General features: G+C 41.8%; 1 protein-coding gene and 1 long non-coding RNA gene across 2 annotated transcripts; both read right to left on the bottom strand.

Annotated features, from left to right (window-relative positions):
• Positions 1-350: 350 nt before the first annotated feature.
• Positions 351-3,392, bottom strand: LOC149333444 (uncharacterized). Its single transcript, XR_016285312.1, has 3 exons — positions 2,939-3,392; positions 2,281-2,354; positions 351-881 (listed from the first exon to the last, which is right to left on the bottom strand). It is a non-coding gene; the product is annotated as an uncharacterized LOC149333444 (long non-coding RNA).
• Positions 3,393-3,670: 278 nt separating this feature from the next.
• On the bottom strand, positions 3,671-11,552 carry LOC149333443 (uncharacterized). Its single transcript, XM_089557722.1, has 7 exons — positions 11,318-11,552; positions 9,372-9,460; positions 7,129-7,423; positions 4,464-4,547; positions 4,329-4,376; positions 3,879-3,926; positions 3,671-3,753 (listed from the first exon to the last, which is right to left on the bottom strand). Exons 1-7 carry the CDS (start codon positions 11,499-11,501, stop codon positions 3,671-3,673), a joined length of 831 nt encoding a protein of 276 aa, XP_089413848.1. The 5' UTR covers positions 11,502-11,552.
• Positions 11,553-12,419: the final 867 nt, after the last annotated feature.

Genomic DNA, 12,419 nt, shown 5'->3' with positions numbered 1-12,419 from the left:
CTCAATCTCAAACTGCTGAGCTAAATCCAGCTAGGCCAACTTCAATTTCTCCTCCGTATCTCTGTAAGCTCTGCCACGGACAAACATTTAACGCTTCAATAATAACTATGGGCAGAATACAATGAATTCTTAGTTAAGAGCAGAAGAACAAGTTTAAGTAATACAGCTTGCTGCAGAACCAGCTTCATTAACTGCTGTGGTATAGCGCAGTGTTCTGCATTGAAAAAAATGCACACATGATAACTTTAAAAGTGAGTGAGCTGCCATTAATTACAGGACACAGCTCTGGATCTGTGAACTATAAGCAGTGTTGTCCGGTGGTGAAAATTCCTTGAACAATGGGTCTGTCATGACTTCCTAAATTTGTTTAATTCCAGTTTTATTAACATACTTTGCACGTACACGATGATGCAAATGATGATGCATTTAATGTGACCAGTTCCAGCAAACAGCTTCCTGCTTGTCTAGTGTTTGTAAATAACCTGTGGACAAGTTGTATCCTGAAGTGCAGTCATTGAAACATTTTTCCTTCTGTACCAAAACTCACAGCCCACAAGGTATGATGAGAAGTTTAGGTTCCAAATTATTGTTACGTCGCCATTTACTAACTGAGCAACGCTAGACATAAAGCAAAAGAGTCACCAAAGGGTCAACACACCTTTCAGAGAAGTCAGCTTCTGCGGCGTCAATGCAGGCTTTGGCTCTGTCTTGCCCAGAGACAGGCTTCTGTTTGAAAGCGTTCCAGTCACACTCCTGTTTTTTAACTCTTCTGTGCTCCAGTACACTTGAGCCGCCATCCGGCAGAACATCGAGTCGGATGGCGCCTGGAAGAGCCTAGTCCACACCTGTGGCTCCACCCAGGCACCGCTTCCAGCATAGACCTGCAAAATATGTGCACACAGCTGTTAATACTTTCCTGCGGCCTATTTTTTTCAGACCTCTTTCTGCGCTCTGAGGCTATAAGTACCTTGACAGAGGAGCTTTCAGTAGCACCATCAAGCATTACATAGTACTCTAGCACATGATGGCGACTTAAGGTCACTTGACATTGACGCAAAACAAAAACTGTCACGCTATTTAGCACTTTTTGTATAGTCCCCTCAAAGCCAATATGACAGGCTGGGCAACTGTTTTCTCCTGAGTCTCATGGTATGGAGCACAAAAAATGCAGAAGTCATGAATATCACAATAGTATCCATATGAAAGCAGTTCTACCACACCTTATGAGTTTTTAGAGTGTTGCATTGTCACTTTTTTCAAGCGTCACATTAGTGTATTGCCCACATAAGACTTCAAACTCCAATAACAACAGCAACGCGTAATATGACAAAACATTGCTCCAAATTCCATACTCCACAAAAGCTTGAGCTGTCAATCAGAAAAAGCTACTACGGGTTCTTTACAAAAATAGTGTTCCAGTTTAGACATGAATGCAAAAACGACTGCCTAAATTTGTCTTTGAGCAATATAGTTAAGGAGAAAGTGGATTCTACATCTGGCCCCAAAATATTCAAAGCTAATACACCACTGATGATAACATGGGCTTATGCAACTTGTTCAATACATTGGACATTGTTAGCAGTTTAAGCATGATCAATGCACCTGTGTTGCGAACAGGCTTACCAGCTGCACAACTAAAGTGCCTGACAGCAGGTTAGAAATGCAGGAGAGGCTTTTGTAAATTTACTGCTCACATGAAACAGCAGTTCAGTATGACAAATTAACTCTCCTTGCAAGCACCCAATTAGCAGCTTGAAGTCTTCTGCCACATCGAAAAGCAGCAATTAATATGCTTGTGCTACAGGTTATTCCCTTAGAGGTGCTATCTTCCTGACCTATGCAATCTTAAAACTAAACAAAAAATTAAGCAGACTCAAAATGTTATTGAGTAGGCTTAATTTAACATAGGGTCGGATATACGGCACTCTCTTGGGGCAGCAGTCACATTTTAGCCATGTATTTCTTCGCCTTTTGTTAAAAAAAAATGGTGTTCTGCATGTTTTCCTTAAATGAAATTTACCAATGCCCCACCACCTCCCTCCATAAATGCTCCCCTGAGGCTCATTTAAAATGAATACTGTAGCTGTCTGCTTACCTGTTCACATCTATCTATAATAATTCAAAAAGCCTACTTTAGACCATAAGAAATTTGTCGTCCCATTTAAGCTGACAAGATATTTTATATTTTAAAGCACAGTCCTTACAGTAAAACTGGGAGCCATGGAACACCATCTCCACCAGATGTTTACATGCTTGCTTGTAAAAAAGAAAGGTGATTACTTTTCCATCATCCCTGGTAGAGCCCACTTGTATGTCAGCTTCAGTGATAGGGCAGTGGCCATGGCCTCCTTCTCCTGCACAAAGACAAAAATTGACTTTTTGTTTTGGACACCAAAAAAAGTATAAAATGTGCATGCACAGGGATGATCAAACCATAAAATGATCAATTAACATAGCTTCTTATATACTTAACTTTTTCATGGGGGCTGGAATATTCAAACACTGCATGTGGTACCTCTACTCCGAAACTGATATAAAAAAAGCAGTGCTCGTCGTGGCTTGTACCACAGGTACACAAGTAAAAAGTAGTTGTAGAGGCGTCGCTCTTCAGTTAAAGCTTGCACTAAGGTGTGCAGATAATCTAGACAGTTGCGTGGCTATATTAGGCAAAACAACCATGGAAAGTCATTCGAGGAAATGGTAATCTTCTGAAAGCGTTCCATTTATTCTCACTCTAAAGGAGTTATAGCATTTTTTCGCACTGTATGGAGAATGCAATGGTGCTAAATAACTGAGAAATACCAAAATTATTTGACACTCATTAGCTTTTAAGCATTAAGCAAACTCTCCCAGGCAAGTCAGCTTCAGCTTATAAACACTATATTTTGAAGTGGATCAAAATTGTCAAATCACCAAACCAACAATCGAGTAATCTTACCACGTAGACCTGGGCTCTCCAGGGGACCAGCACTTGTCGAGGCTTGTCCTGCGGATGGAGTGAGTAAAAAGGAGTTCCAGATGTGTTATTCTTCCACTATTACCTGCAATAAGGCACGCAGGCACTCCAGACTGTTGCATGGCTAATGCAGGCAAAGAAGCCGTGCAAAGCCTTGGCAGTAAGACGAACAGGTAGTCTTCAGAAAGTGCTTTCATGTATTGTTGCTTTCAAAGAATTAATCATGGCATTCTTTTCGTACTGCATGGGCCGTGCAATGGTGCTAAGTAATTCTCAGCAACATCAAATTGGTCTGATGCTCATTGGCTTTCAAGCATTAAGCAAACTTTCCCAGGCGAGTCGGCTTCAGCTTATGAACACTATATTTTGAAGCAGATCAAAATTTTCAGATCACCAAACCAACACGGGAGTACAATGAGAATCTTACCAAGCAGACCTGGGCTCGTCAAGGCTTGTCCTGCAGGTACAGCAAGTAATAAGTTAGCCAACTACCGAGGCTTTTTTCTCCCAACATACGACTACGATCGAAAACAGCGCTAAACTGTCAGATCACTAAACCCAAAACATGAAAGAGTATCTTACCAAGCAGACCTGGGCTCTGGGAAGCAGTGCTCGTTGAAGCTTGTCCTGTAGGTGCAGCAAGTAATAAGTTAGCCAACTACCGAGGCTTTTTTCTCCCAACATACGACTACGATCCAAAACAGCGCTAAACTGTCAGATCACTAAACCCAAAACATGAAAGAGTATCTTACCAAGCAGACCTGGGCTCTGGGAAGCAGTGCTCGTTGAAGCTTGTCCTGTAGGTGCAGCAAGTAATAAGTTAGCCAACTACCGAGGCTTTTTTCTCCCAAAATACGACTACGATCCAAAACAGCACTAAACTGTCAGATCACTAAACCCAAAACATGAAAGTGTATCTTACCAAGCAGACCTGGGCTCTCCAGGGAAGCAGTGCTCGCCGAGGCTTGTCCTGTAGGAACAGCAAGTTATAAGGAGCTGCAGAGGAATTTCTCTTCCATAATTATTTGCAGTAAGGCATGCCAGTACTTCCGACTGTTGCACGGCCACATCAGACAAAGCAGCCGTGCAAAGTCTTGCCAGTGAAAGGTATACTTACGTCACCACTTTCATTTTAGCCTCACTTTCAAGGAGTTAAGCATAGCATCTGTGTCAGTCTACATGGTAATGCAACGGTGCTCTATCATTCTGATAACTCTCAAATTGACCCGGTTCAACTAAACAGTGTTCTCTCCCTAGGTTCAAGAAGTTTACAGATTCTGCTTACAAACACACGTCCTGAAATGTCATGAAACTGCCACCAGCAAACCCCATGTCAACAAACCAATACGTGTTTAGAATGTATACACCTTACCATGCTGAACTTGGCACTGTGGGGATGCAACGCTCGCCGAGGCTTGTCCTGCAGATATTACAAGTAAAGAGCTTCAGAGGCATTCAAATCAGTTTAGAAAAGTAAAAGAATGCAAGTGGACAAATAATTACTTACCATTCTTCTCCATACTATCTAGTGCGGGCTGATACACAATATTCAGTGGAAGATCAGAGGCAGCTGCATATATCAGCCTCACTTCTGAAAAAGAAAAATAAATTTAAAAGTAATCCCTTCTTTCCCCCTTACATATCATAGCACATAAGAGTGAATAATTCGGTTTTTAAGTACATAAGTTTAGTTGCCTAAAACACTTCTGTTAATTCATTACTCCAGCTTCCTATACCTGAGGATATTAGTGCCAATCAGGTATCACATAAATTCATCAAACACAGGCCAGTGAGTTGGCACTTAATGATTTTGCTCACAGCGCAACTTAATACCGAGAAAAGATTACTGATAGCATTATCTTGTTATCTGGAAAGCCCATACAATTACTTCCAATGTCATAATTGAGTAAACATTGCCGGATCGAACAATAAATTTTCTCTGAAGTAGAGTTTAGAGAAAAGGTAAAAATTTATTGTCCCCTATGGCAATGTTCACCAGTGCCACGACACTGGAAGAAATTGTATCGGCTTTACAAACAGCAATGCAACGCTACCGATAATCTTTGCTAGGTTTCTTCATACAACTCTTTTTTTTACCTGTATACAAGAGTTTACTTCCACGTTATCCAGCTTGTCGCCTTCCACCATGCTATCCAAATCTCTGCTATAGTTGCAAGCAGTACCTGCGTGTCATGAAACTGAACTCCTGATGTTGGATACTGTTTGCAAACGAAATCTGCCTTGCCTACTCTGCAACACTGAGGCCGCAGGAGGGATAATTCCATGGTTCACAGGCTGCAGTACTGGTACATACTTTAGCAGAAAAGTTGCGATCTGGGTCAGCTGGTGCACTGTATTGAACAAATAACCCAAGCAAACGCTGAAGGACAAGGAAGGGACGAGGCGCACACTGCAACTGGAACTAACAACAGTGTTCTAATGAAGCACATCCATCTCCCAAGAAAACTTGCTGCACAGTTGTTAGTTTCAGTCGCAGTGTGCACCTTGTCTCTTCCCTGTCCTTCGTCCTGTGGCTGGGTTATTTGTTCAATACAATGCTAACCTTCCTGCTTCAGTCTGGCAACTTCTATGACATACTCAGGCTTCCTGTTTATGATCAAAAGCCTAGCTATGTGCATGGAAAAATCAGACCTTTTTCACTGATTTCTAATCAGCTCAGTCCTGTGACAGCCGCAGCTAGCCTATTTTAGAACATTTCTTTTGGTGCCGGCAATGCCTGGTTGTGGGCACACTGCATCTTCCAAATAACAGCACTATAGAATGCTTACACCTTGTTTATTCTACTGCACTGCAATTATAATGCATGAACGAGGAACAATATTCAGCACTTATACATGTTAGTTTCATTTTTTTTTGTAGTCTTCCTAAATTAGAAGCAAAGAAATATCTATGAGGAATATGTTAAAGGGACGCAAAACAAAAATTTAAGTTCACCTGTATCAGTACGGTAGCGTGTTCAAAACAAACTGAAAACAAAGCTTTCATAAGCTAGAACCTAGAAACGAAATACAGGTGTAGCCATCACTGGCCGTTCTCATGAATGAAGCATGTGTATCAACATCAATTTTATTGCGCGCATCTCAGAGGATATGCTAGACCATCATTAACTTCAAAACGGTGGCAACCTGTCCTTTTCAGCAAAGACTTCAAAAGTTTGAATCAGCCAGTGGAAAGATTTCCAATCTGATTTTACTAGCAATAATTATGTCCTTTGCTGCCAAATTAACAACAACATACCAGTGAAGAGGCTAAGATTCAATTTTCACTGAAAACAATGCAATTGTTCTTTATACCCAATGGAAATCTGGTACTCAGCACGAAGGGCTACATAAAACACTAGATCATTTCTGTAATGCAGCTCATCAGCTTATAATGGCCTAAATAGAAGCGAAACATGCTCTTTCTTCTGAGCTCCCAACAAAAATCTGCAGATTACTGTTTCATAATGCACTAAGATTTCACTTGGCCACTTAGCAATGCGCGTCCACCATCAACTAGCCTCCTTTCCAACTTTTGTTGACATAAGCAGTGCCGAACTGTGTGCTGGCATGCCATTAATGTGCGCTACCAAAGTCATGCATATGCCACCCTGTTTTTTTAATGTGCAGTGAAAATGAAAGCTAAGAAATTAAGGAAGCTTCCGCTAGCTAAGATATTGAATGAATGAATATGCAGAGCATGCACTGATATATATTCTGAACGCGATGAGCACATGCAGAAACAAAAATTTCCGATAAATGAAAAAGCCTGGCCTGCCTCAAAAAAGAAAAAAAAGATTTTAAATTCTTTTTTAATGCTTAATGATCTCCCATTGAGTTAAAAGGCACATGATACACCGAGGGTTCTTTGCACAGACCAGCTGCCTATCCTCTTCCTGTCTTTTTGGAAACTTATAGCCAGCGAGTTAACTGGAAATTTGAGGAAGCAATCACGACAGCAACAAGCACCCCTCCACACAGCTATGATGGATTTCAGAAGTTTAGAAGTACCTGTTCCCCACCATCTTCACAACACATTTACAAGTGTGTGTCTGTGTGGGGGAAACAAAAAAATTGTTTCACACTACACATGATTCTGTAGATGGATCTGAAAGTATGCTCTGCATCAAGACATAACAGCTCCAAAGAAGCTAACTTTTCAAGAGGATTTACCAGCATCGAAGAGCTTGGAAGTAAGGCTGCGCTGCAGTTCCATATTCAGAATACGGAGCTGTCCAACTTCGTCCTTAAGAGCTTCAAATTCAGCTGTAGCTGACTGGTCACCCCTTGCTTGCTTCAACGCAGCCAGTTCAATCTCCAAGGCCTCTGTTTTGCGCTTCAGCTCGTTGTGCAATCCAACAGGAACCATGTCGACGGCTCCATCCACCACTGCCTCCTCAATCAACTGCAGCTCCTGTTGGCGCTGCACATCAAGCCGTAGCTTTTTTGCTGACTTTGTCACCTGCAACTGAATAGGCGCAATTAAAATTTCCTACTGAACTGTTGAACACACCAAAATATGCAATCCATCAGGATTAATCCTGACAGCAGCACGCCACAGCATAATGGGGAAAGTTGTGCAATGCACTAGTACAGGGGGGAGGAGGAGGGGGGGGGGGCAAACTGTAGGTCGCGAGCTACATGTGGCTCTTCACAGGTCCAAGTGCAGGTCGCAGTTCTCCTATATCTGCAACTTGCAACTTCCGACGCAAGAGCTCAGCTTCAAAAATTCTTTTCTCCCTTTAAACAAAAATTACCTCGATTAAAATGTAAGAAATGAAAGGCAATAAATTGTTCTATGTAACCTGTCATTGTTTGTATTTTTACTTGGATCACCTCAGGGTGAAATTAACCAGTGTTTTTGGCTCAAAATGCACTTTTTTGCAACCTTAGTATTTTTCTTACTTCAATGTACACAGTTTCATCACCTGTAACATTGGTTATAAGTTCTAGACGTCTAGAGAAGCCAAACGGCTATTTATGAATATGCGAGAGCAAGTTGGTATAAAAAAACAGCAGAAATGGTGCATTTTCATATTTTCTTTAATTAAAAAAAAAGATTTGAGCCGTAAAAACCTATACGCTCTGATTTATGTCGAAAGCCAGAATCTGCGCAAATGTCACTGAAAAAATTGTGGAGTGTTTTCTAAAAATTTGTTTTTCATTAATCTTTTCTCTTAATTGGTTTGTTCACAGAAGGTTGTGGCCAAGTACTACACCAGGGTGGCCAAATCCTGCTCTGGTGAGGAAGTGCGTTGTCGGTTCTGGTCACCGAGATCAGGCCGCACTTCAGGCCTGGTTATGCAGTTCCATCGACAGGCAGAGTATTTTTTTTGTGGGGGGAGACATGGGAGAGGCCTTTGCTCTGCAGTGGGCGTAGGCAGGCTGATGATGATTTTTAATCTTTTCTAAATGTTATTATTTTCCAAATGTTAATATTATAGTAGAATACAACTTAAAAAAACAGCAGTTGCTAACACTGGACCGCAGTCGCCGCTTTCCAACTGGAACAGAAACAAAATCAGCCTGACTTTTATAAACGGAACAGTAAACGAATTCAGCTTGAATGTTTGATTTTATCAAACAATCCCCATATCAAAATTCAAAAGCTCATAATTTTTTTTCTTGCAGTAAGCTTGTTTATAGGTAACAAGGTATGTTTAAGCAACGGACTACTTTTTCGTCGTGGAGGAATTCTTGCGCGGAGGCTAAATATATGGGCGGAGCTTCACTGCAGACTTAAGTTGTATCCGACTATAAGTGTTTTTATTAAAACCTTCTCTAAATGTTCAAGCTGCACTGACCTCACAAATAAATTTTTTCAACGAAAATGTTTCAGGCTTTGATTAGGCACATTGGCATAACTTGCCATGAATATTTTTGAACAAACTGTAGATGGCTGTGTGCAACGTCTGGGGTGTTTGGCATGGAATGACCCAGTAGAACTGTGTTTGGTCACTCAGAGTCAACCCCTAAGAAGGCTGCTAGCCTGGTGCACAAAGGTCAGCTGACCTTGCAAGCTGATCCAAGTTAAGCCAGGAATCACGTGGAAGAGTGTGTGGGGAAAGGAGCATACTAAATGTCAGCACGGCATCCTAGTAGGCAGTGTATTTAATGTGGAGCAGTCCCTGAATATAGATTAGCTGTCCGTTCATCTTCGTGTGTACACCTTCTTCCCATGTCCATATTTTTTAACACTGCTTTCAATAAATGTAACTCACCTGCCCGACAACCTACTTAGGATCAAATATTTTACAGCTTGAAATAGAAGTGGATATCTGGAGTCAATGATCTGTCTTCAAGGCCAGTCACAAGCCCCACCTTGTGAGCTGTTCATCAAGTAGACACACACTTTTACAGTGCAAAACTGCACATTTGAAAGTAATATTACCAGCCTTTAAAAGCTATGACTTTACCTTTCCTTTTGTCCTTTTCTTCCCTTCGGGTGGTATAAGAGGTCTTCGGTGTCGTTTTTCATTGTAGATGTCCATTTCCTCCTTTGATTCTGCACAGCACATAGAAAGTTAGAAGCAATGTGCATTGATAAAAGGTTAAGAATGTATCATGGAGCTGCACCGCATATTATTTTGAATTTTTCCAATCTGATATGCACACAACCTTTACAAAATGTTCAATTTTTTTGTATTGTAATGGAACAAACCTGCATCCGCGAATTCTGTGTACAAGTTCCTCTCCGTCTACTGCAATCATACTGTATGCAGCTTACCAGATGATGATGATTGCAGATCTTACTGGTTTAAAGGCAGCTTTGTCCAAAGAGCACCATGGCACAAGGAATTTTCGTCTACTCAAGGTGAAATTAGAGACACATTTTTCGAGCATTTTACCGCACATATGCCAAACACCAGGCCAAGGGAAACCTTGCACACACTGCATGATCTCTGAGTACCTGGGGGCACTGTATGGGGATTGAACCCAACACCGCTTGCACGCAAGGTGGATGCTCAAACCAAGAGGGCACAGCTGCGGTACTTCACGCTGCATTCGTATGTCCTTTGTTGAGCAAGAATTAGTTGAAGACACATTAATTAACGTCTTAAGCAGTAAAAGCTTGATTACAATTTCTAAGCACATACACACTTCATTTTAGTGTTTGAGGTTGAGCACATATCCCCTCCTTTTGTCCTGCCTTGAGGGCAAGAACTCTGTAGGGTAATAAATTATAAAACACTAAAAACAGAGAAACACATGCTCTGCTGAGCCACTATAGCAACATGTACCCCACAGCGTTTTGCCTCAAGGAGGGCATCCCTGCTGAAAAAAACTTCTATGATGCAATAACCTCATAGAGGCTTCATCATAGAATATCATGCAATCTGAATGATATATCATACAATTTGTATGATATTCTATGACATCTCTATGATGACTATGATTTATAGAAATGTATGACATTTCTATGATAATTTTCTATGATTTGTATAAGTCTATGATATTTGTATGATAAACTGTATGAGTTTATTGCAACATAGAACTTTTTTCAGCAGGGATGGCAGTTAAAACTATTACCATTATTTATAAAATATACCTTAATTTAATATATATACGTGTATACATACATACTACATAAAACTTTGTATGATGATTTCACATTTGGATTTTACGCTCCGCTAGCTGCAACAGTTACTGAGTCATTAAAACTAATACCCTCATATAGTCCTCCCCAGGTCATCAATAGTTAAGAAGGAAGTATACAAGTGTATAATTAGTAGAACACAAAGCCTTGTTGTGTGCAATAAAGCCATTTTTTTCTTATACATGAAGCCCAATACTCACTGAAATAAAATTAAAAACACGAGCAGAAACCCGCGAAATACACGAGGCACCGCGACCCGCGGAACCGGCGGCACCGGCACCGGGAGGCACCGGCGGGGTATCAGAAGCGCAATTCGTTGACAATGTTAGACAACTACGCATGAGAAAACAAGTCATTTTATGAACTTCGCAACCTTTCGTTATAATTATTTGCTAGAAGACAGGTGAAGACACGAGAATTACAAAAAAAAAAAAGAGAAATCGAAACTTTAGAGCACATGTTTTCCATTCGCCGCTTCCCGCGACCTCAACTTGCGCGCTTTGCGTGGTTTACTTGTCATGCCTCAAAATATTTTCACGAGCCCTTGACGAAGCGACAAATATCTATAATATAGCCAATGGATCCCCGAAAGTGCTCCATTTTGAGCTCTCAAGACGGTTGTGTCGTTGCGTAGAGCAGCGCGCGCACAGGTGCGGAAGTCATGCATACTTAGGGCACGCGCTTGTATATACACCTTCCTAATACCGCAAAAAGTTGTTCAGCCGCAGAAAAAGAAATACAATGGATGACCTTTTGGCGACTTACCTGTCATGTGTATGATTCTGGCATCGTAGTAACCGCCAGCGGTGAAGTCGTCGCCGCACCAGTAGACGCTGTAGTTTTTTCCCGGATCGAAATCCGCGACGTTCTTTGGTTCAAATGACTGAACTTTAGTGTGTTCAACAACAGCAGTTGTATGATCACACACGTACTCACAGTAGACGAACATTTCGGGAACAATTAAAACGAACCGCAAATGCCCACTAAGTTTGCAACGCGACGCGCCTTGATTTGGCAATGGACGCATCTCAACTACGCGGACAAAACTATAAGGCGTGCATAGGCTTTCATGCATCATGCGCAGCAAAATATAGTGCCACCTGTAAGCGATCGTACGACGCAATTTCTCATCGGCGCCTACTCCCGTCGAGATGGCGGCAGTCGTCCCCTCGACTCAAGAGGCTCACGTGAATCTGTCTCGGTTCGCCGGTCGGTCCAGAGTGCACACCGCATCGCCTGCCTCGAGTGGCGCTCACGTGAATGTGGCTCGGTGCGTAGGTCGGTCCGGAGAGCATACCGCATCTCCTGGCTATCCTCTTCCATTTCCTTCGAATCGAATCGAGCCGCGATTCTTTTCTATTAGTGCACAGAAAATTACCTATGACACGGAAGGAGACCATCCGAAGCAAAGCATGCTGACTGAATAACCGTACGGGTTATCTTCATGGCATACAGTGTCAATATTTTGCTGCGCATACAAATTTACCTGTTTGCACGTTGCTATTGGCTACATGGCGTGTTCACCCAACAAGTTTCCTGCTTGCGATTCAAGCCACTTATTGGTGTTGGCTTACTGGCGTCTTTGGCCAACAGCTGTACCAGTCAGGATTTTCTTTCCAATTCAAGCCACTCAGTTGGTGTTGGCATAATTTCGCGTTCCGCCAACACGGCCCAATAAGGAATCTGTTGGTGTTGGCTTATTGGCTTGTTTGACAAACAGAGTGCCAATAGCAATTCCTGTTTGCCATTCAAGGGCCACCAAGGAGAGACTGTTGGATTTTTTGATAGGGTTTGATTGGTTGCATGGTTACTAGCCAAAGTACAATTGGCCCCATTTGAAATTCGCGCACTGTGACGTCACGAGCAT

Source organism: Amblyomma mixtum, chromosome 8, assembly GCF_055824585.1.
Source record: "Amblyomma mixtum isolate Tamu chromosome 8, ASM5582458v1, whole genome shotgun sequence".
NCBI classification, from domain to species: Eukaryota; Metazoa; Arthropoda; class Arachnida; order Ixodida; family Ixodidae; genus Amblyomma; species Amblyomma mixtum.
The sequence above is the reverse complement of the archived record's forward strand: the minus strand, read 5'-3'. Positions and strand labels throughout refer to the sequence as shown.